This window comes from Emydura macquarii, unplaced genomic scaffold (genome assembly GCF_026122565.2).
Source record: "Emydura macquarii macquarii isolate MOO-44397 ecotype Brisbane River unplaced genomic scaffold, CSIRO-AGI_Emac_v2 contig_2897, whole genome shotgun sequence".
NCBI lineage: Eukaryota > Metazoa > Chordata > Testudines > Chelidae > Emydura > Emydura macquarii.
Window position 1 is genome coordinate 12,877,283 of NW_027133034.1, and position 25,925 is coordinate 12,903,207.

General features: G+C 38.6%; 1 protein-coding gene across 7 annotated transcripts in view; it reads left to right on the forward strand.

Annotated features, from left to right (window-relative positions):
- The window catches only part of LRRC2 (leucine rich repeat containing 2), a 114,995-nt gene that overhangs the window by 39,523 nt on the left and 49,547 nt on the right, over positions 1-25,925 (forward strand). For 2 of the 7 annotated variants that reach the window (XM_067568576.1, XM_067568577.1), the window contains exons 2-3: positions 9,483-9,628; positions 21,127-21,337. In XM_067568576.1, the coding sequence (XP_067424677.1) occupies positions 9,504-9,628; positions 21,127-21,337 (336 nt within the window). In that variant the 5' untranslated portion in view covers positions 9,483-9,503. The other 5 variants (XM_067568574.1, XM_067568573.1, XM_067568571.1 and 2 more) reach the window with 5 other exon arrangements.

Genomic DNA, 25,925 nt, shown 5'->3' on the forward strand with positions numbered 1-25,925 from the left:
AAGGTGTGTGTGTGTGTGTGTGTGTGTGTGTGTGTATGGTGAGAAAGACACACCCATGGAGAAGAAGGGGGGGAGAAGGGTATTTTTCTAAGAAATATTCTCCAAATTGGACAGCAGTCACCATAGTTATCGTACAGATGTAGGTAAGAAAAAGTCATCAGTGTAGAGGACATTTCTATTAGCAAACATATTGCACTAGATTCTCAGGTGTGTCTGAGCTATGCTTGGCACACCCAAGGTTGAGAAGGAATAGAAGGTTTCCTCCTGGCAGCTGTGACTTTTGCCCTGTAAACCCAGGACCACTGGAGTCCAGTGCACTCCAGCTATCCCAGCTTCCACCTCTTCAATATGCTCCCTGTGCTGGGGCTGGGCTAGGAGCAGGTGACACAGAGCAGACTGTGTCTTTAACCTGCTTAGGATTCTCCTATGCAAGGAGAACACCCAGCTGTCTCATTAGGAGGGATTTCCAGCTGCTGGCATCTTAGATGAGCAAGAACGGACAGCCGGGGTGGAATGAGAATGAAGATCGGTCATACTTTTATGTAATATAGTGATGAGCCACAGTGTTAAGATTGGAGTATGGATTACATTTAGCTGGGGTTCAGGTTTAGGATCAAGACCTAATCAGGGCTAGGATTTGAGTTTGGGTTGTGAAATCTCTCAATGTATATTCTTGTGAGACTTTGTCCCTAAATGATGGAACCTGCAAGGTATTAGTTACTCACAGAATCAGATGGCCACTATCTGAGGATAAAATCTCACAAGAACAATTCTCAAGAGATATAGGTTACATCAGAACAGAAACTGTTCAACTTTTTTCCGGTTCTGGATCCAGGTCAGAACCAAAAGAAGTGGAGTGGGTTTGAATCTAAGAATTAGAATCTGAAAACATTCATCCTGAAATTCATGGAGGTTCAGATTAGACGGATGTTTTGACTCCCCCCATTATAACCCACCGTCTTATCTCTTGCGATTTGAACTCGAGACTGAAATCAAAATGCTTTGTTTTGTTACCAAACAAAAGGTTTTGTTTTTGAGGTTTTTATTTTTTTTATTTTTATTTATTTTTTTTTTGAATGGTCATTCTAAAATTAACCTTATAACCAGAGATATAGCAAATTGATTTTAGGCACTCTTAAGTAAACTCATGGTCCCTTTAGAAGTTTTATTAAACTGTAGGCAAATCGATGTCAAGGAACCTAAAATCAAGGGGGTTATGTTGATTGTCTTAGCCTTTGAAGAAGATTTTCATATCCCTTTCTTTTCTTTCCATTCCCCTGTATTAACAGATTTCTGGTCTATAGCAATTACGTAATTGCAATGATTTTATAGTAAAAGAAAACTATTTAACTAATTTCAAACATGGATTACCCTTGCCCTTTTCAAGTGGAAAAGTACCCAGGCACCTGTTTGTGCGTTAAATAACCTTAGTTACAGTTCTCAGTAATGTTAGCTTTCTCACCTTTCTGTAGTTTAACTAAGATGCTATTCTATTAACACTGCTGTCTCTCGTACTGTTGAGTCATGCAGTATAGATATTTTCATCTTACACATGTCTGCTCTCAGACCACAGATCATGTTATCACTATACAAATATAGCAGATTAGTGCATGTGGAAGGCTAGTCACGCTGTGCGGTTCAAACAGAGCTGGCTCACCATGAACTATGTTGCTGCTGTAAACAACTTCAAAGTCCCCAATTAACTAACCACAGTGCATATCTGGGAGCTCGGGACACTCATGTTCTTTTACTTGTAGGTAAGTGTCAATTTTGCTGATTATTGAGATTACCGTTTCTTTGGATACATGGGGTCAGGGTGGGAAACAGGAGTGTGAAGTTGTCATCAGGTCTTTGTTGCTGCTAATGAACTGCAAAAGTTTCAGTGCCAATGTATATGAGAAAAATAACTGAGATACAGAGTATTACACCCTAAGAGATGTGTAAGCTTTATACTTAAAGGCAGTTGGCCAAATACACCGCTTGTGTAACTCCACTGATTTACACTTGGGACAAATTCAACCCAGTTATTGTATTTTATACACACACACACACGGAATGCTTATAAGATTCCAGCACATACACGGAATGCTTTGCTTATAAGACTCCAGATATTTGCTCTCTCCATGTCTCCACTGTAATAAACTTTGCTATTATATCTCAAGGACATATGCTGGTGTGAAAATGATTTTCAATAAAATAAATTGTTGGAGAGATTAGTCATTTATTTTCATTGGCTGTCAAACTTTACAGTAGAATAGAAAGAATTATAGAAATTCAGCCACCGAAGGCCACTTACACCTAATCTAGCACTAATAGAAGAAATCTAACCAGCTAATAGATCTTTGTGAACAAAACACACTATTTTAGATTAAACATAGCTGTTATTTTTATTACAAGGTGTCCATCACTGTGATATGAGGGCATGTATTCCTTACTATAGGCTAGAGTCGTACCAAACATCCTGACACCCCAAAAACCATGACCATGCACTTTGTGAACCTCTGTAGCAACTACCTCTACATCTTTGAGAAAATCAATGATGTGTAATAGCACCCAGTGCACAAAGGGTCAGATCCTGGATGCTGGCTCCACCCCCTATGCACCTCCCTGACAGCACAAAGTAGATGGAGAGCTGCTTTAATGGGGAGCTGAGGATTGCTGATGGAAGCTGAGGACTTCCCTGGGGGTTGTAAATCTGGTGTCACCAACTCTGTGCCACCTGGTCCCTACATGTAGGGGGTATTCTTGGGAAGGCTGAGGACATGTCTGTGATCAGGAGGAGGCAGAGCTGGAGTGTAATGTCCTCCAGAGCTCCTCAGCCAGTAGAGTGGTCCCTAGTGGACAACTCTTGATGGCAAATGTAGTCACTGGAGCAGGTGTAATTTAGAGTAGCCCTCTCTAACTTATCTAATTGGTGTACCCTAAATTCTTATACTGCACTTGTCACTAGAGCACCTGAGTGTGAAGGAACTGAACTGGCAAGAGCACATTGCCCTGGCCACCATGATTTTGAGACAGATAGCTGAAGTGTTCCTTCCAAGTGCAGTAACGGGGCAGATGTGGGGTCTGATTCATAGGTTGGATGTAGGCATTTTACTCTTAAACTGGCAGGGGAATGCTCCTCATGTAAGGGAATGGTGCAGAACACTAGCAGGATGACTTGCTGACATCCCTTTTCATGGACCCCTGTGAAGGGAACGTGACTAGTGCAGAAGAAGGCGTGGCTAGAACGAAGGGGCACAATGGCCCCATGGGCAACTGAGACCAGTTTAGCACAACCCTTAGGATGCTATAATTTCTGAAGTGGGCTAAGATGACTTCTAGATGACCCTAGAATATGGAAAGGGTAACGGTAGTTTTAAAACTACGTAGGGCACTGTACCGTGTGGTACTTGGTACAGAATCAAGTCTGTAGTCCTTGAGACAACTTGGGGTTAAGTCAGTGGGGTATTCTGCTTAAAAACTGGTGGCATAAAATAGCCCTGAGGTAAGTGGCCCTTAATTGTCATTTCTTTAATTAACCGAGATACATTGTAGCTAAGAGACTATATGATTCCCTCATTAAAAATATTCTGCTTTATTTTTAATATCTGTTTATTTCCCCCTTCACATAGTAATGTCCCCAAATTGAGCTTCATTTCATATATAGCGAGCCTCTTCAATATTTATGAAATTAGTCAGCTCTCCAGTAAAGTCCAGTATATAAAAAGAAGAAAATATACCACAAACATCAGCAAGGTGTTTCTTTGGCTATATTGTAGGGGAAAGAATCAGTTAGCTGAATAAATTGTCTGTTCACTGAAGTGCTGGGGAAGTACATCTGTAATAAATCCCTTGCAAATGTATCATCGATCATGCTTGATGACAAACATATTAGTGCTACAAGAGTTGACAAAGTATAAGGAATACTGTAATTCAATGGCTAATTAATCTATGATTAAAAGACCTAATTAATAAATAACCCAGTGAGAAACTGTATTAGAATCAAGATGCAAAGAGAAAAGTGATAAAGGGGAATCTTGTTTGTGAGATCAGTTAATTTAATTATGAGTAGAATATGAGTTGATTAATGAAAATTGTTACCTAGACATTGTGCTACGATAGGCAATCTAGAAATGTGTACATAGAAAACAATGCAAGAGCCAAACTCAGCCTTTGCATACCTGTTATCTGAACATTTTTGTTATTGCTACTGCTTAAAATAGCATTAACCTGACCTTTCATGGAAAAGTTAAAGGAAGAAATATCTAAGTAACTTATATCAACTTTATTGTTAAATGACCACTTTTATAATATGGCTTTTATTATGGGCTTTTCTTGTCTTTTTTAATATATTGTTACTACAGCATAGCCACATGCTATCCATCAGTGAGAACCGTGCTCAGAAGACAAAAAATTGTAAGGTGCCACATATACCTAGGCCACTATAAAAATAGGTGCTTAAATGAACTGAGGGTGTGGGTGGGAGCTCGCTGGCTGCAATTCACTCCAGACAAGACAGAAGTAATGTTGGTGGGCTGGGAGAAGCAGCTGGAAGAGCTGGTAGACCTTGTTGCTCCTGGAATCCTAAAGTAATGGCTGCCCAAGAGTTCTTTCTTCCATATCCACCAGGCAAGAGGGTGATTTTTCTCTTCAGCGTGGCTCTGGCCACAATTAGCCACGCTTTCATTGCTTCAAAATGAGATGAATGTGTTGTGCTCACATGTGTGTGATTTGGTACCATTCAGAAGCTAAAGCAGGGTGCTGTAGCCTGTTTATTAAGAAAAGCTGCCCATTTGGAGCAGATGCTCTGTGAGCTGCACTGGCTTCCCTGAAGCTTTTGGGTGGAATTCACGCTGTTAGTTTTCACCTATAAAGTCTTAAATTGTTTGGGTCATGGTTACCTCAGAGATGGCCATGCTTCCCAAGAATTACTGCCAGATGTGAGATTAGCAGAAGTGCTTGAGCTGGAGCTTCCTCCGTATAAATGAGAAGGAGCCATTGGCAGGGCATTCTCAGGGTATGTCTACACTTAAAATGTTACAGCAGCGCAGCTGCAGCCCTGCAGCACTTCAGTGTAGACCAGTAGTTCTCAATCTAATTACCATTGTGAGCCGCATGTTCAGCTCTCTCTCTGTTATGTGGGCTGCATCCACACAATATATATACACTACCTGTATGGACCTCAGGGTGTCACGTGGGCTACAGCTGTGTTCTGATTGGACTGCAAGCCGCCTGCAGGCTGCGGGTTGAGAACCACTGGTGTAGATGCTACCTACACTGACGGGAGGGCTTCTCCTGTCAGCATAGGTAATTCACCTCTCCAAGAGGCAATGGCTAGGAAGATGGAAGTGCTGTCTACACCAGGATTTTTTACGCCCCTGAGAGACATAGCTAAATGAATGTAAATTCATAGCGTAGACCAGGCCTCAGTGAGGAATCCTCAGTTCTGGACCTTGCTTTCCCACTTGGTCTGCCACTGCAAAACACACTGCAAAGCCCATCTTTTTTTCTCTCTTCATTAAGTCTGGTGAGGATAGTGTGGGTTGAGGTAGATATATTTGTATAGTCCTTGTTTATATTTATATTGGGAAGTTGTAAACTTCTGGGGGCAGGGACTGTTTTTTTTTTTTGGTTCTGTATTTGTACAGTATCAAACACAGTGGGATCCTAGTTCTTGGGTAGGATTCCAAGGTGCTACCATAATACTAATAATTTTAAATGTATGGAATAAGCACCTACAACATTGGACAGCAACTATAGTTTAAAAAAAAAAATCTAGATGAGTTACAGCCTGTGGTGCCTGCTGTAATGCATGCCAGGTACTTAGTAGATGCTTATCCTAATGATGAAGTTGTGCAAAAATGCTACAATTTTTTCAGTAAAACATATGATAAATACCATCTCTTTATTTTTGGCCTTTTGTGGCCTGATTCTGCCAATGCTTATAAACACAAATAGATTTATACAAATGAGTGCTCCCATTGACTTCAATGGGCCTACTTGCGTGTAGAATTATTCACACGAGTACAAGTTTGCAGAACTGGGCCCTAAGTCTGTATTTCTAAAGAATAAGTAAAACAGAAAAGTGATTTTAAATCCCTTTATGTCTGGAAAACAAGTGTGAAAATAAGAAAAGCAGAAAGAATGAAAAGTGAGAACAACATTCAACTTCTACAGCCTACAGCTATGAGATACTCTTGGAAGTAAGTATTTATAATAGTAATTTTAAAATCATTCAGAAATTCATACCATAAAAGGACATTCCCCCCCATTTAATTATTTAAAAATAATATGCACTGCTTTGAAAAATAGTTTGCATGCGATATCTCATATCCCCTTAAACAGCAGGCAAAGATTTTACAATATTATTTACAATAACCATGAATTATAGTTAATGGATGAGCTTAGTTCCTGACTGAACTCTACTGAAATCAATAGAGATAATCCACGGATGAATCTGGCCCAATGTGTTACATTTGAGGATATTGATTAAGGCCCACTAAATTGCCCATATGTGAGTGTGAATTACTAGCTGTAAGTTTATCTGCTACTATTGACTCCCATATGCAGAACTCCTTTTTCCACAGGTGATGCTGTTGTAAATCATACCCTTGCTGTCTCTTTATGGTCCTGGATCTTTCATTATACAGTAGTATATTACCAAAGAGCCTTGCTTTCATGATCTATCTCACTAAAACTTCATAAGACTGAGTGAACATTATAACAATGCATCATCTAAGAAAGGGGCATTGATGATCTGTAATGTAATTCAGAAGAAGATCTCATTCACGTAAGAAAATATTCAGCTGCAAACTCAACAGAGTTATAGAGTAAACTCTGCAGACATTAGAGCAAAATGCTTCTCTGGCCAGGATGGTGAAAGTCCACACAAGGTAAGAAATGCGATGGCTTCAATATAGTCTCCCCTCTCACCCACTGCTTTCTTCTAGTTAGAGGGCAGAAGCTGTGTACAGAGCTTGACAACCCTCTTGCTCACGGCCAAGACTACTCCCACATCTGCTGGCACAAGGAAGGGGAGCTGAGTTTTGTTCAGGATACCTGGGCATGTGGGGGAGTGTGGTGAAACTGAGATGTGGGGAAAGGACTACTGCCATCTTCCTCATGGGAAGGTCTCTGGGCAGATAACCCAGCTACCAGTGAAGTAGAGAAGAGTATTTTCTCCTATGTGGTGAATCAGTTTACTATAAACTGACCGTGAACGAAGTGTTTGTACAACACATCTGATTATAGACAAAGCTTTCCATAGAGGAGTAAGGTCAGCATCCTCAGGACATTGCTATTAATGGGGTTTTGACTCTGCTAATGTCAGCAGTGGGTTGACGAGACACTGGGAGCTGTGTGTTGCTTCATTGTTAACACTCAGATATAAACAAACAACAGAAGCTGTTTTATGAGCAGGAAAGGTAAACTTCATACAGACATCCAAAGATATAAAACACTGGCATAGCAAAATACCTGGCCTAGCCCTATGCTCATGTTCAGAGGTACTGTATCTTCATGAGAGTACTTAGGATATCTCGCAGATACAACAAATAGGAGTACAAGCAGGATTATATCCTATCAGTCTGCATATGTCCATCTCACCCCAAGGGTTTGGTTAGGGGAGACTGGGGTGCTTTGTTGATTAAAGAGCTTATTTTTGTATTCCTTAATATGCCCTTTAGTGTAGAGATATTTTGTAGGTTAAGAGAAAAGGAGCATTAAGAAAAGGTAAAATAAAAGAAATAGGGGTTTGAGGAGCATTTCCCTGTGTTGTGACTCAAGGCCAGCTTGTAAGTGACCCCAGTGGAAGAATAGGAGGTCTGGAAACACTGATTAGAGTAAGAACTTGGAAAAATTAATAGCTGAAAGCTTGAAAATGCACACTAAGGTAATGGACAGGCTATTTCTTCAACAGCAGATTGACAGCTCAAGTCCTTTGTGTGTTTTACTAACGAAGAATGTAATAAAAATGGCATCTAATGAAATCTCAAGTGAAGTTACAAAAAGAGAAGAAACAGCAGTTTTTATCTTGGTGGAAGCAATTATTTTTGAAGGCTTTCAGAGTTCTGTTTTATAAGATTTCCTAATGTTGGCTCAGTGAACCATTTTATGAACAAGTAAGCATAACAAAAGCCCTCTATAGATAGATTAGCGGCAACTCATGATAAAAAAAAAAATCGAGTTGAGATGATTAACATCTTCAGCAACAACACTGAACAAGAGAGAACAGTTTTACTAATTTTATCCAGAGATATACCTGTTCTGTACTGGTGGTGGTGATTTAATGGGTGATTTGATTCCCTCTGTGTCAGTACTGAACTGGTGCCTCAGAACGGTGCTAAGGGGCACTGTCGTGTTGGAGTTGACCTCTTTTTTGAGGTCTACATTGCACTGTAAATCCAGGTCTGTGGGACCTGCATTTGTGGACTCCATATTGCCAAGCTCACACTTGAATGTCCATGCTGCATTGTAAACCTGGATTTACAATAGCTGGACCCAGGTCTCTCAGCCATGCTAACATGCCCATAGTGCAGTACACAGACCTTCCAACTCGGATCTGTGGCTTGAGCTTTGTCCATACTGCAAAATGACAGGGCTTTGACTCAAATCTCAGCAGGATTCAGGTTTAGACCTGCCCCTTTGGGCCCAGATCCTGAGGACTTGCTGACCCAAATCAGACTGATTTGTGTGTGGCTGGTAGGAGGTTTTGGGCTCAAACCTGAGTGTGAGCCTAGGTTTACAGTGCAGTGTAGAGATACTCAAAGGTCCCACAGCACTTTTTCTTGCAAGAATAGAGATGTTAACATTCATGTTCTGGCTAAGTTCCAATACTGCTCCTATTAAAAGCAATGGGAGTTTAGCCACTGACTTCACTAGGAGTAGGAGCAGGTCGCAGATAATAGCAATGTATTTAACTTGTCTCTGCCGTTTCGGCTGGACACAGCATACTTTACTTCTGGGCTTAAGCTCCAGTTCAGAAGGGTACTTAATCGCTTGCTTAAAAGGAGGCATGTTAAGTGGCCTGGCTGAACCAAGGTCTTTGACTATTGCTATGTTCTACTAAACAGCTGCTACATTTCACAAATCGGTGATTGCTCTTCATTAGTAGATGAAGTAATTTCTGTATTTTATGGGACTGATCCTGCAACCCTTAACCACATGATGAAAACTTACTCGGGGAAGTAGTCCCATTGATTGAAATAAGGATTGAAAAAGGGTCAGCTGGATGATGACCTAAATTTGGTAAACACTTTAGGATCATTAGGGATTGGCAGGAACTTTATAAACTGTTATTAATTATTACTATTATTATTATTGTTACTTGAATCATTAAAGAAAAATTATTTTTGTTGGATGATACTTAATCAAGTTAATATTTCTTTGTCCATTTTTTCCCAACCAAACTAAGAAACTGGATCAGAATATTAATTATTTGCGTTCATTATTTTCTTCCCTTCTTATGACAACATTGTAATGATACACTTGTTTTTTTACAGGAAAAGCTTAATGCCAGTGACATGGGGCATCAGGTGATAATATTTGACATTTCTCTCATAAGAGGCTTGTGGGAAACTCGAATCAAGAAGAATAAAGACACTCAAAAGAAGGAGAAGGAAAGATTAGCAAAAAGCTCATTAGAGAAGTAAGATAACCTCCTACTCTTCTGTTTAACTGAATTCATTAACATATCTGTTAATTTCATTACATACAAAGGATAGTCAAATGATCCTAGGAATCCATTTTAATTTGATTGGTTTGGATTTGCTGATGTAACTTTCTATCTCCCTTTACAATGACTGTAACAGAAATACAGCACAAATTATATTTATATTGCCTTGTCTTTTTAGTTACTGAACTTTCTGTGTAGACTCCAATTTACTGATGGGATATTTTGCTAGTTCACTGCATAGATTTAATTTAAAAATGCAGAAATGCTCCCCTCCTTCTATTCTAGTTCATGAAAAGTACTGTACTTATTGTGGAATGCTTATGAAAATATACTTGTCAAATGCAATAGTAAGAAATGCTTTGTGCTGTTTTGTTATGTTATCAGCAGAAACACAAGGGAAGACATATACATGCAGGTACAGTGTTCCTGAATTCCACAAAGGAGAAAAGAGGGAACAGAACAAAAGAACTATCAAAGGAGCCTTCTGTTGTCCCAACCTAAGTGCAAAACAAAAGCCTGGAATACAATACTCACCCCTGCTGTTCGTACTGATTGCTTTATTATAGTTTATTAATGATTTGTTTAAATGATATTTCAGTTTCTTTGTGATCATCTCTGTTAGGGTCAGTGGAATATTATATTAGGAAGATAATACAGGAGTTGTAGGGCTTGACTGATACCATGTTTATTGCTCAGAGAAGAGGAAAAAAAAAAAGAAAAGAATCTTTGCTGAAAAGTGCAGTGGGCTGGATGGTGACTTGGGCTACGTTTACACTGATGGCGGCAAAATTGCTGCCGCCAGATTGATCTTTCTGGATCGATTGAGTGGTCAGTGAGACCTGCTCAATCGATCAGGAAGTCGATTGAATAAGTCCACCCCTCAAGTAGGGTAGCGCTGCGTCAACGGGAACGCTGTTCCTGTAGGCTCAGTGCAGTGTGAACAGCGCGCAGAAGGGAAGCTGAGCAGTCAACATCACTTATGCAAACTACTCTGCGTAGCTTGTGTAACTCCCGTCGACTGCCGCTGAATCGCACGGTAAATGTGAACCAGCCCTTGGTGGAGGGAATGCATGAATCCCTATAATGAAATAAGGCTGACTCAGAAGGAGTTACTCCTGGGATCTCCAGTGCAGCTCAGTCTCATATAGGAGCTATGTCACTGTTTAAAAGCCCAGGATAAGGCACCCGACAGAAAGCTCTCTTGGTTGAGGGGATCTGGCTATGGAACAAACTTCCAGAGATCAGGTAAATCCAGAGTTTTTACATCTGTAGGAAATGTTGCAAAATCTTCTTTGAAAAAGCCTTTCCAGCATAAGAATGACACAACACTGATACCCAACAAAGACAAAACTAATAAGCAACATACCATAAGCAGAGCTTTTACCCCAAAAAGGATAAAGTGCCAGAGACTCCATGAAGTTCCCCAGGGATTTTTCTCTTGCTATTGATTTGACATAGGAGGCACTCAGATACTATCATGATGGTTATAAAACCCTAAGAGAGTTAAACTGATTGAAGAGGGTAAAAGTGCTCCTTGTTCTGTGCCAACCAGCTTCTCTGACTGCTCTGGGAATGGGAGACAGGCCAGTGGCTTCACCTTCACCCTCTTGCCCCCTTTCAGGCAACTAGTGCCCACAAAGTTGTTAGGAGGGATCTGGGCCTGCACTTTCCAGCCAGACTATTTGCTAGCCCCTGCAAAGGGGTGCAAGAGGCAGGGAAAGTCCCTGCACCCTTTGAGCACCGATATAATGGCCAGCCACAATCTGGCTCCTATTTTGTGCCTCCGTTTCTGTGTCTAATTCATTGTACAGAGTTTAGGTTTTTTAAACTTCCAGAACCACAGATCATTTTCTTTCCTACTTGTGTGAGCTAGTACAAAAGCAAATCATAACTGCATACATTAGGGAAATTCAACAGGATAGAAAAAGAGGGCATCTTAATATGGCAAGGAGTATTTTTTTCCTGCTGCAATGCAGCTAATTTGAGCTACCTCACTTTTTGCCAGTGTACTAGGGCAAGTCCCAGAGCTGTCCTGTGAGTCATGCTTTCCATAAAGACAACAACCTCCCCGGAGTTGACATCTGTGCTTGTTTATCATTCCCAACTCTTCTACTAAAGTAACACTGCTTGGTGATCTGTTCTGTCCAATCCTTCTGCACAATTTTCTTATATTCATTAATGAGGTTACAAATCCGTTCATGGTTTTTTCTGTATCAAGGGGGTAGACCCAGCATTTGATACAGAATACAGCAACATACAGTGTGAACTTTCTATATCCACAAGGGAAAATTTTTTTTAAGCCTGAAATTGATATACAATACTTTGTCCCACAACACCGGACCAGATCTTATGTATGTTGAGAAGCATCACACTCTCCAAATAATCCCATTGATTTCAACGGGAGTACTGCAAGGGTAAGGTAGATCAAAGCCTGGCCCTGTGTTAGTATACTGCACCTACTGAAGTTAATGACAAAACTCCCATTAATTCCAGTGGTGCAGGATCAGGCAATTACAACAATGCAGCCAAAGTCAGAAAGAAAATGGCAATTAATGCAAAACTCGCAATTAGAGGAAAAACCCTCTTGTCACATGACAGAATTTCCAAGAAAAGTGTGTACTTAAAAACACGTACATTAGTTAAAAAAAAAAAGCACTCAGCCCAATTTTTAACTTTTCAGTACCAACAGCTGTCGGCAGAGCCCTTTAAAAAATTCTAGCTTTCATGCACCGTTCTGCAGTGGTAGGTGATGCAAAGCTCATTATCCCAGCAGGAGCTCCTAGATGCTTGATGGCTTTTAAAGCAAGAGCAGGTGAGTTGGGAAGAACCCCTTTCTGCAACTGATAGAGTTGCTTTCTGATATCTATTAATCCAAAAGTATTTTCTTTTTCTTTTCTGATTTTAGTTTAGCAGTTTCTTCTGATTTATATGCAACTTCTCTACCCGTTAATTAATACACGGCACTTACTTTGGTGGAAAGCATAACACACTGTAACAGTTTTGCCTGCAAAGAAAGGAGCTCTGACTGAATTCAGATAGTAAGTCGCTCTGCTGAGTAACAATCTCTCTCGGAGTAGAAATGCAAGATAAATCTTCCAGTTTATATTACAAGGTCATCCAGAGCGGGTTAGGAATCCCTCTTTTCAAGTTTATTTGCTGTTGTGCAACAGTCACCTAGTATTATGCCTGAAGTGGTCTCCTACTACACTGGGAGTAAGATTTGGCATCTATAATATATAAATGTACTGTACCGTCTAGTTTGTGACATGTAGCCACAATCCTTGAATAGCGTCTGCTGTGGAGCTGCATCATCGCAGAGATGTGTTAGGTAGATTTTGCCTTACAGACACTATTTTTCCAGTAGTGTTCCCTGCATGTGTTGCGTGTGCATGGATTTTGCATCAGGGATTAGGTTGGTGTAGAATTCCCCCCACTCTGCAGGCCACTGATGTGTGTATGGGGGCAGGCAATGTTTGTACATGACATTGCCTTCTTCCCACCCCTCCTCACCACCTTTTGGTCACCTACCTCCATGCAGAATTCAGGAGCAAGCACAGAGCACAGGGAGTGGAGTTGACTTTCGCCGGGTTTCTTGCACACCCCTTCACACCTGTGCAGCTGAGCAAGGGTAATATGCAATCTGTCCCTACTTATTCTGTACATATGTTCACATAATGTCTTTTATATTGATCAGATATATTCATATTTGAGAGACTAGCCATAAAAGCTGTCCGGGAGAGAGACTGATTGCTAACCATTTAACAAAACAAAACAAAACAGAAATTCAGCTTTAGATTTTGCTGCTTATTGTTATAAATCAACAACATTTTCCAAAGGCCACTTCTCACATGGAAAGAGCTGGTGCCCAGGTACCTACTCCATATTGATCACTGGGGCTCTGGATGATAAAGATCAAATTGGAAGTGATTTCTTTTATTTGTTTTGATGCTTTCAAAGACAAGAAAATGTTTTGCACCTTTCGAAGTAACCCTCAACTACAGATAAAGAATGTACCTGGGATTAAATTCCCAACAGGAGCCACTGTCACCTTGTAAGGAGGAAAAAACCCTCACTGATTTAGGGAGTCACATGTAGGGCCAGATTTTGAACCCCTTACTCGCATTGAGAAGTACCTTACTTCTCAAGTAGTTCCACTGAAATCAATAGAAGTACTCAGTGCATACTCCATGCGAGTAAGGGGATCAGAATCTGGCCCACAATGATCATTCAGAAGTAGGGATTCAAAGGGAAGGCTGTTTCAAACAGCCATAGGTCAAAATGCACTAGGGAACTTTTAGTGCACAGTAGTGGGGTCCACATGGTAATGTAGAGTGCGACAAATTAATGTGCTATAGATTTACACCTCAGCTTGCCACAAACTAAATCTCCATGTGGACAGTCCCTGAGTTTAAATGGACTTGCTATTATTTAGCCAAACTCTGTGATCCTTATTCAGAGAAACTCCCAGTGAAATCAAGGGAGTTTTGTTGGAGTAGAGAAAGCAGAATTTAGCTCTTAGAGGTCTCACTGTGAAAAATGCAAGATACTCCTCCATTTGTAATCCTCTGAGATACAAGATTTTACAAAAGGGAAACCTTGCCTATGCGCACATGGATTTTGAAAATGGAACTCCATACATTTTTAAAACTGTGTTCGTGTTAAAAGAGAGAACTCTAAAAGATTATGAACATTTTATGGATACTTCTACTCTAAAGTGTTAACAGCTGGTCAGCAAAACCTAATTCTGAAGTATGAAATGGTGTGAAATTGCGATGGGGTGTATTGCCCATCTGGGTCCTCTGATGAGGCCCTGGGTAGCTGGGCCTTGGATCCATTTGGGCAAAGTCAAGTCAACCACCTGTTTCCCTGTTGGCTCTTCAGAGTTGGGAAATTAGAAAGAAAAGGATTAAAGAGTGGAGCACATGCAGCTCCATAAACAGTCAGGACCAAGTGTAGGGTATAAAAGGCAGAAGCAAACAAGCACTTGTAGGTAGTGGAATGAACCCAATTCTGTAAGGAAGGAGAGCATGTTGTTGTGTTGTGTTGAATAAGTGCGGTTGAGGGAATGATATTTATTGTGCCCCTAGTGAAAGGAAAGGTTTGCTGCAGTTGCTGTTCTATTTTTTTTATGTCCTACACCAGGAAAGACTTTGTTTGTTTGGGTGTAGGTTGCTTGCACCACTGGTGAGGGATAGCTTCTGCTAGGGTGAAGCTTTATTTTCTGCAGACTTGTTTCTGTTTTGGAGAGGAACTTCCTGTAGTGAAAATAAATCTATAAGCAGTAAGGTTTTGTATGCTTCCCAAATCACTTGAAAGTTTTATGTTGGTATTTTCATGCACATGGGGAGATAGATGTACATGAGGCGGCTTTAGGAAATGGAGATGGGCTGCATCAATTCAGAAAAGCTGGTGTATTGCTGAATAGTGGGGCACTTTTGTAGGCCAGTAGGTAGCTTGGTGTCTTGCTTTCTGTATCCTAGAACACTGGTCGCAGTATTCTCTTGAGGAGTAAATGATTGGTTGTGGTATCGTGAATAAAACAATCAGAAAAGCGCATCCTAAATTTTCCTGACCACGGCTTAAGTTACAAGCCACAATGCTTTAGACACATATAGTATTATATGTTCACTACATCCATATGGAAATGAATACAAATTCTAGAGAATAGAGCCAGTAGCTAATATGTGGAAAAGAGAATGGGTTTGGGTTAGTAAATATGTAAATGTTAGTAAGTGTGTTAGTAAGTTATGTTAGTAAGTAAATAAAAGTTAGTAAGAGAATGGGTTTGGGTTAGTAAGTATGTAAATGTAACGTTGCTTACAATACAGCTTCTAATTGGTGGTTCTACATTCTGACGATGATCTGTGACCTTCTGTTGCCTGCCGTAATACCAGAGAGTAACTAGAAATCCGGCATGCTGACAGAGAAGCTTCATGTAGTATGTTAAGCGCGCTCATGATATGGAAGTCTGTCTCTACTTTCCGTCTTCTTTCAAAAAAATAGTACCTTACATTTACACCAGGGTGTGTTTAAGGGTGTAATTTAAACACACATATTGTTAATACAAACCTAAGACTGCACCGTTACACTCTTAAAAGCGTGGAAATGTCCAATCTAGCCAACTAAGGTTTTACCTAAGAAGTAGCTCAATCAATCCCCTTGGTTCATTCTCAGACCACTAACAAAACCAGAAGTGAATAAGGCAGAGCTTGTGGAACTGTCACTCATTTCTTTTACTTCACCAAACTTTTCAGTGTGTAGCTAAGTTAGCCATAAGTTGGACTCTTTCTGAATGTAAGAGAAAAGCCGGGACGACATTCAGTCCATGTGCAGAGTGTAACTTTTTTTCAAAGGCTTTATAACTTTGTTAATCAAAACTAATGCTCAACAGACCACTTAAAGCCTCTTCTCTATTTCTCTGCTGAACTTTAATGTTCTAGTTCCAGCTGTTTTACTGCTAGTGGCTATTATTTTTTAAGCCGTAAGAATTTTTATAATAGTGAAAATATTTTATTTTTGGTCTCCATTGAGCAAAAAATGGTTCTGCTATTTTTGAGAAACTTTCTAAACAAACTTAGATGAAACCAAATGTTTTGGAAAATTATGAATACTTGGAAAACTGGTAGTTAGGATGGAAGTAATTATGCATAAAAAATAATTATGCATAAAAATAACTACTATTTTAGCAATATAATTTGTCTTTGTTCATGTGCATTTGCTCATACAGATCTTTATACATAATGTAATTGACAGAAGGACAGTCTTCTGACTGTTACATTACAGCCCATATTCCTCAGCTGCAAACCTGTACAACAGGGCAGTAGGATAGGATGGAAAGAAAAGAATAATTGGAATTATGGAGGAGAGGAGAATTTCGTTAAACAGAATGACTTAAACTGAAAATTTGGCCCAGACTAACAATCCTACTCTTGAAAAAGATCCCATGGGGTTCTTTAATAAACTCAAGTGGCTAGTCTTCGGATGAGTCTCACTCAAGAGATAACATGCTAATTAATGCAGTACCCTCAAGTAGTATGCCAGGCTATTTTTTTAGTACTGATTCTGAGGGAAGAGTGCCATCTAACGAAACATCACACCACTTCCTAAAGCACTGGTCTCTTTCTTTGAGACCTCCCATCCAGCCACTGAGCAGGGCTTAAATTATCTGAAAAAAAGATTTTAGCCATTTGCCTTCAAAAATGATTAGCATCCTCTCGGTTAATGATTCTGAAATCCTTTTGGATGATAAGTCCAGTCACACTACTCATTTTCCAAACAGGTCACTCCTTCAAAGTATAAAATTGTTTGATGTGCCTCTCAGCAATTATTTGTATAACTCTCAAAGTGAAAACTCTGGAGAATCTAACATGACAGCAGCACAGAACTTTTCCATCCTTATTAGGAGGAAAAATGTAGTTTGTTTAATCTTTCTGTTGTTTTGGTGTGTAAAGGATGTTTATGGGGGGGAAGGACTAGGTCTTACTGAAGACACCATCAGCAATAATGAAAACTTAAATATTCACAATCTCTGCTGATCCTACTCCATACCTCAAAAATACTACCTTGTGGGCTTACTGAAAACTGACATTTGACTGGCCTGTAGTGAGGTTATAACAATGTTGACAGATTTCCAAGGCAAGGATGCATATGCATATACCTAGCTATAAACCCATAAATAGTCTCATTGAAGTCAGTGTGACTACTTCTGTGCTTGAAGTTAGGCACATGCTTAAATATTTTGCTGAATTGGGGCCTTAAATCTTACTTTAACAATCTCCATGCCCAGAAAGGAACACTCCCCTTTTTATGCTGTATTCGTGCCATATGCCCAACTGGACTGGGCCCAACAGTGGCCAAATGATCTCTCAAACACCATAAGAATGATCGACATCTCTTTAAAACAAATGAGAAACCTCACTAAATGTTAGGATGAGGATCAAGCTATTTCACAGCTTAATAACTGTAACACCACTACTACTAATTAATAGAAAGAACACAACAAATAAACTTTAGGAGGTTATGAGGTTTGTATCACTGTAACTATCTTACATGTTTGCCATATTGGCCCAGGATATTAGAGAAACAAGGTGGATGAGATAAGAAGTTGGTCCAATAAAAGATCTCCTCACTGCCTTACATATTTGTTGTAGAGGAAAATGTATTCCTGGGATTTCCATGGCCTTTAAAAGAAAACCAGTCTTCAAAACAAAGCATTTAGACTGGAAACCAACTTACTTACCTCAGAGAAATGTTAACAGATTTAAAAAGGTCTGGATGTGCCAAATAGTTGCTGCTGCTGGTGTTTTCTTAAAACATAACCGCTCCCCCTCACCTCCAAAAAACAACAATAAATAAAAAAACCACCCAAGGATTTGGTGCACTGTTTTATAGAATTTTCCCACTCTCAACACAGGCTTTTTTTTTTTCTTTTTCAAAGACATGCATGATAGCATTTGACAACGGAAATGTGATAATACAGAATTTCCTTTATACAAGATCATCAATCAGAGATAAAACAGTTTATTTTGATAAGAGTTCCATAAGAAGCAATGGCAATCACATACTTTTAACAGTGACTAGCAAGAGCTGAGTGATGAACCCATAGTTGGACCCGTCCCCTTGTCTGATATTATCTATAGCATACAAACTACAGATCTATCACTAAATTTAATGATGCATATCAATTTTTCTGCCAAAATTCTTTGTACTTTTCTTACTTGGCATAAGATTAGACTAGAATATATAATAAAATTTATAAGTAGGCTTGGCAGAATTTAAATTAAAAATTTTTTTTTCTAATTTTGACGGATAGTATCCATGTTTACTTTTAAAGCATTTGGTTTTAGGTTTTTACTGAATTAAATTTTCAGTTGATAGTAATTAATGACATTGAGATTCAAAAAGTTAAAACTTTATAACTGCTAAAACACAAACTGTCAACATCACATCAAAATACACACAGTAAATAGATTTAAATTAATCTCTAAGTTCTCAAGAAGCACTTTGCCTATTTGTATATTTAGATTATTATAGATGGAATTTTTTTGTCCATTTGTGTGAGTATGGTGAAAATTGATGTTTACTGACATTTACCATTAAAAATCAAATTCTTCCAATCATACATAGAAATTACTTTTCTATCCAAGGAAGGCTATATTGATTCATTTGGTCAGTGATGCTGCACCAGTGGTACAAGCAATGGTTGCAAGTGATTAGAACATCTGCCCTTGGAATTTATTGTGGCTTCATTCTGACACGTACTGGGTAAAATCAGACATGTTTGTTGGCCCACTGGTATAATTTACTTTCCATCTGCATGCAATATTTATCTATGGTACTTAACCTGGTGACCATGTGAGATCATACTTTAAAAGCTCTGAAGAGCATGTTGTGTTAAGCTGACATTAAAATGTTATTTCAAATTTTTTCCTCACTCTTATGTCAATGTGTGATGTATTCATGCTGAATTTGTCAGCAAGTTTGTAGTTGTCGTATTTATAATTCTATGGCGTTCAATCTCTCTCTGGTTCATTAATCAATGATTAAATTATCAGTGGTTTGGGCTTTCTTCAAGTAAGTTTCATTTTACTTACCTAACAACGTATTGTTGCCTCTAGGTTATATTTTCTACATTTTATCAGTAAAATATCAGAGGAAAATACATTCTCTTATCATTAATGCTTCCCTGCTTGTTTAAGGATTTAGAGCTAAATCTTCCCCTTTGTGAGCTTTATTGTGTAGTCTCAAGTCTTCCTGGATTAGAAATAATGGCCAGCATGGAGGTAACCTGGTTCTGGGCTGGGAGAAGATTTTTATACTCTCACCTCTTTTTTACTTACTTGGGTTTTATTCAGGTTTCCTAAATTCAGCCAGCTAGGAATGAAACAATTAACCATTTATGGGGCTGGCTGAGTAAAGGGCAAGGCACAAAAAAGCCAATTTTCAGTTCATTGAATTATCACAGTGAAATTTTTAATTCATTGCTGGAAGATCAACAAATTCCATGAAAGTGCAAGGATTGTTCTGCAGAATCAAAATTCAACAATTATAGAATGCATATACTTATAGGACAAATGGAGAAAGAAAGCACAAAGAAGCACAGCTGTGGTTTCTAAAAGTTAAGATGATTTCTAAGATATCAGAGAAGAGAACTCTAGGGGTTGGGGTACTTTTTACTCTCCCCCTTTTAAATGGTTCAGATCCTGTTGTTGTTCTTTTTCTCTTCCCTCTTTATCCTTTAATATTTAATATTTCTTTGCACACCTCTGTCTTTCCCACCTTGTCTCTTGCAACAACAAAAAGCTTTTATCGTTAATTAGATGCACTCACTGGTAGAATAATTTTAGAAAAGAGTATGTAGGTTTTTTGGACCTATTTTTCTCAATGTAATATTATGACAGTATTTTTGAGATTTTCCAAGTAGTTCCTGTGTGTACTCTCCATTAACTCTTGCCTTGCCACTGGGTTTTGCCAGTGATCTCTGAGCAAATTACACCAGTAGAACTTGAATTGGCTTTTAAACCACCAATTTGGTTAAACCAGGCCAAAAGGCTCTGTGGAGACTCTTATTTTGGTATAAGAATAGCTTATTTTGATTTGGTGATACCTGTTTCTTAATAGACTTGAGCCAAACCAAAATAAGCTACTCTTAAACCAAAATAGGGGTCTTTTAAGTTAAATGCCAGTTTAATTTATAGTGGTGCAAAACTTTTTCACATAGTGAAACCCTAAGTAACATTCATGTTGAAATTCGCTGGAATGAAATATATCACCTGATCTTTAACTTCCCCTCTTCTATGATGTACATACCATAGTCTTAGAAGGCAACTGCTTTTGTTTTCTAGGTAAAAATTCTTTACTTGAATCTAAAATGTCAGGGGAAAAAAATGAATTATTTCCAATAGCTGCAAAAAATTGGGAAAAATATTTTCCAGTTGCAAAATTATGGGCATAAAACCAGGACCAGTTTAGGGTTATCATTGTATTTATATATTTGTAATGTGTTTAGTATGAGCCTACTCCTATTGAAATCAATGGCAAAATTCATATTGATTTCTATGAGACCAGGATCAGGCCTTACATGTGCATACTTTTCTGGTTCTGATCCTGTTCTCACATGCATTAAAGAAGCTCCTACTCATCTGAATTCTACGTTTCATTCTTACAAACCCAAGCATTGCTCTTGGGCCACAAGTTCTAAAAATGGCATCTAAATTTATATGCACTATTTGCATGTTTAGTCATTTGCCTATGCAAAGATGCCTATGCTTGTCCAAGTGCAAGCAGGACCTTTTTTTAGATAAAAAAATCAAATGGGTTTCTATCTGATTTGTGTGCATTCAAATTTTACTGCTTATACGTGTGAAATGTGTGCACTAATTTGGAGGTTGGACTGAGCCTCCTTTCAAATATAAGACCTTTTGAGCTCTGTCATTTGGATTCATAGGAATTCTTTATCTGCACTATTTCAGGATAAAGCAGGAATGGGACTTTGTACTAGAGTGCAGAAAGAAAGGCATTCCACAAGCTGCATACCTAAAGAACGGTTTTATAGATACCACTGTGAAGCTCTTGGATAAAATTGAAAAGAACTCTCAGCTCCGTAAGAAGAGTACTTTCTCAGATGAAATAGCCAAAGAAAGAAACAAGTTTATTTTTCAACTTTCTGGAGAGCACTGGACGGTAAACTTAGTCTAAGCACTTTTCTATAGTATTTGGGTGATTAGCATGGCACTTTTTTTAACTAACAAAACGTTTTATGCCAAAGCATGACGTTCTAGTCCATTTTGAGTCATTTTCTATTGCATTAGAAGTGACAATAATATTTTTGCTTCTTTTCTTGCTATAAATTAACCACATTTTTAGTTTTAAAATACGTCAATCATTAATTCTGCATTGATGTGTGTAATGTAGTCCTCTGGAAATAGGGTGATCAGATGTTCTGATTTTATAGGGACAGTCCTGATATTCGGGGCTTAGTCTTACATAGACGTTTATTACCCCCCAACCCTGTCCTGATTTTTCACACTTGCTATTTGGTCACCTGGAAAGCACAGTAATAAATCATCACAATATAATAGAATGTTTTCCCTAGTTCCACCTGTGATGAAAAGGAGATGGCAGAAACAGTATCAGCTTTGGTTGGCTTGTCAATTACTTTCAATACCAAATGTTTGCTTGCATTCCTTGATGGCTTAGAGACACATTTTTGTTCATAATCATAAGTAGATCGTAGTAGTGTGGTGGAAATAACACTTGGCATTGTCTTTCATGAGACTCCAGTTTAGCAGTGAGATCAGGAGTCCACTTCTTCAGTTGATGCCAATGAAGTAGTGGAGTTGATTTCTAGAGAAGCAAGGATGTTCTAAAGCATGTCCTATTTTCACAATGAGAGATCATTCTTTATTGTGTACTATGAGAAAATGGGGGATCATAAAGCTCCTCAGAGAGAGAATTTGAAAATTAATTTATCCTGTGAAGAGCGAATGAGAAAATATTCATTTTGAGGTGTATATTATGAATCAACCTGATACTCAAAGGTGCATTAAATAGACATAAGATTAATTAAGCTTCATCACTGAAAATTCTTTTGAAAAACATCTGGAATATTCCTAGATTGTTTAGTCATTACAAACAGATTTTCAGACAAAGGGTGGCAACATGTCACTATAATGAGGGTTAGGACCATGCATAAAAATGCCTGGCTCTTCTCTTGAGTCTCCTTAATCGGAGGTGCTATGTGGAGATGCAAAATTATTTCTGTTGAATCAGATTAGCATAATCCTATTAGCTCTAATTCATAAGTATAAAAAAGCTTTGAGTATCCTGTTGTTGAACATTAGAGCTGGCTGAAAAATGATAAAAAGATTTCCTGGAAGTTATTTCAAATATTTTTAGTCATTTTTCTTTTCCATTGAAAAGAATATGGAGAAGCTCTGTTGTACATACTAGTTATACCAGTATAACTGCATCTACAAACTCGAGGCAAGTGAGATATTATGTGGAACTTTTAAAAAACAGGGTATTTAGTCTGTATGGGAGTAGAAGGCTACAAAATTAAAACCTTTCTGCTTGCTCCTAGTTGCCAAAAAAGTCAACTTTTTGCTTCATTATCATGAACATGGCTCTACATTGAGAAGCAAAATCCAGACAAATATGGCTCCCCTCATCTTTTTCTAGCTCTTCTTCAGTATTGTTTCCATCTGACACTCCGAAAGGATTAAACTTTGATGCAAATTTAGAATATAATCAATGCAGTGTTGTTTGTGTTGACCAGAAAAAGGATCTAGGTGTCACATACTTGATTTGTCTTTGCCTCAGACATTGATTTGCTCTATGACCTGGATTAGCTCACTTAACCTCTTTGTGCTTTGTTATCCATTTATAAATCTGGTTACATTACACTTACCTACCTCAAATGTTTGTTGTCAGGTTTAATTCACTGATTTAATTAACACACTTTGGAAGGATGATTCGTGAGTCTCATACATACACTTTTAGTAGTTTTATTTATTAACCTTATTTAAGATTAATCTATGTTTCCTGCTCTTCATCTGCAAAAGACCCAACATTATCGGGAGTGGGACAGTGTCAGTTATTCACATGAAAAACCTATTTTAAAAATATGAATATCTGGTTGACAATATCAGACAGAAATATTTAATATTCTGATCCATTACTAAAATATTTTTAAAAGATATACAGTACCAGTCATACAAATTATACCAGCTCTGTAGATTCACTATATGTAGAATCAAAGAAAACACTTCAGGCTGAGTTGTCAAAACTCGGTGCCAACTTACTTCCCCAAAACATAGAGTGCACTTCTGCAAAAATGAATTTGTTTGTACAGACTATGCAGCTTGGCATGCAAAAGGGATGATTTTCATATGCAAGCTGTCAATTGGCATCTGAAAGTGTCTGTTTTACATATGTGCGAAGTTTCACAGAAATGTCTATATGATGTCACTCTCTTACCAAGCAGTTGATATAGAAATTGCATCTTAGTTTTTATAAATAATTGCACACACAAAATTACATTAAAAGAACATCGAAGTTGCAAAGTCAAGCACTCAAATGTTAGGAAATGCCAGAATTAAGTGGCCGGTGCAATCTTTTATAGGGACCTTGCCAGCATGCCTTTCTGATTGCTGGCTCTTTAAATTTGGCAGCAACAAACAGCTGCAACCCTGAAGGGACTATCTGGTTACTGACTGCTGAATACTATATCTCCTCTCTGACTCACTTTTTAGGTTTATATTCTATTTTGTTTTTCCTTTCCTGTCATCAGTCAGGCAATAATACATTCTCTCAGCATATTGACAACTAAATCTGTGAAGGTGGTTGGCACGATTTAGACATTTAGTTTTGAAAATGGGGCCTGATTCTGGACTCTATGTATCTTTATGACTGCTGCAAAGCCGGCTTAATTATTACTGAGAAATAATCTACAGTGTAGGGGAGCTGTGGGGTCAGGTCGTGGCCCTACACCATCTCTCCCCATAGCTCTCAGCATAGGGAATACTTTGGGAATGGGAGGGAGATTGTCGAGGATGGTAGGAGTGGCTAGATTGATTTGTGGAGCAGACCATTAATGACTACGGGATAAATTAGAGCAGCCTTTGGGTCTATTGCCTGTGCTATATTTTACACTTAGTGCCTCACCTGAGTGCCTTTTGGAAATATCTCGTAAGTACTTCTGAGGACTTGTTGCAATATGAGAAGTCACAATATGGCATGAATTCCTGAGTAGATCTCATTTCCTTCCATCAGGACATATTCTCTTTTAATCTGTGTCAGCCACACAATTGTCATTTGCACTGTTTATCTTCACCAAATGGAGTCTCACTATACCTTTTAGTTGCAAACTAATTATTTATATCATGTCTAAGGAAAGGTGATGTGCAGGCACTGACTGATATTTTAATGAAATAAGTAGATGATTATAAAGTATAAATAATTTATATACAGCCTGTACATTTTGAGAATGTGTATATTTCTATGTGTGTAGATTTTAAGTACATGGTGGATCATCAACACTTTCTAGGAAGGCTAGTTATGCCTCATTTTTAGGGTAGGTGTTTTGAATGTGTAGTTTAAGGCTGAATCTGAACTCAGAGTGGTTTGATGATGATAAAACTCCATTTACTTAATGGAATTACTCCTGAATTACACCAGTGTAAGTTAATTCAGCATCAGGCCCCTTAAGTTTGGAGAACTTATGCTTAGTGAGACTCCTTTAAATATGAAAAAGTTTTTATACAGCTACCACAGTTACAAGGTTAGCTACACCTCAGAAAGACCAGAAAGGGGACAGAGGGCACCTCCTCAGGTTTCAGGCCTTGTGCCTTTACTTGTCTCAGGGTAAAATCTCACGATTCTTCCAGTGTTCATAGATGGAGGATGAGTACACTGTCCAGAGTATACAACCGCATATCACCCTGCTGGTCTGATATGGCTTGGGGCATCTGTGTTTCATCTCTTTTGAAACCTGTGAACAGTGATCTTGACCAACAACCTTCTTAAATAAAATATACCTTGTTTTAACAGTTGGAACAAAGCATCAAAGACTCAGGATTTTTTTTTAAAAAATGTATATTTTTAAATGCATATTATACATGCATATTAAGTCTCATCTAACTTTATGCTTCATTCCAAGCTAAGTTAGATAGGCTTTCCTCTTTAGTTGCAAGAACATAACAGAACCTGCTTCTGTTCTCCTAGCAAGCCTGATCCTTCTGCATATCTGTGGAACACTCAGGGCTAGATAGGAAGGATGAGGTAGGAAAATGTACAGTTTGAACTATACTGTTATACAGCCCTGTCAGGGTGGATGCAGCTACATTGGTATAAAGCACCTTTATAGCTGTACTGTATAACTATTCCTAAATGGGAATCAACTATATGGGGTATAAGGCATTTTTATATCTGTATAACAGTATCTGCACTAGGGCTTTTACTGTTATAACTATTTCAGTAAAAAAAAAAAAGAGTTTTAGTGTACAGGAGACAGGACTTTCTTGTCTGAGAGGGCTTATCTGAGGCTATTGGCTGGTCTACATTATAAAGTTGGGTCAGCTTAACTACATCACTCAGTGCTATGAGCCAAGTAACGCTCCGGTGTAGACACCGCTAGGTTGCTGAAAAATTCTTTCATTGACCTACCTACCTCTTCTTGGATAGGTGGATTTACTACAGCTATGGAAGAACCCCTTCTGTCACGGTAGTAAGTGTCTACATGATAAGTGCTGTAGCTGTGCCACTGTAGCGT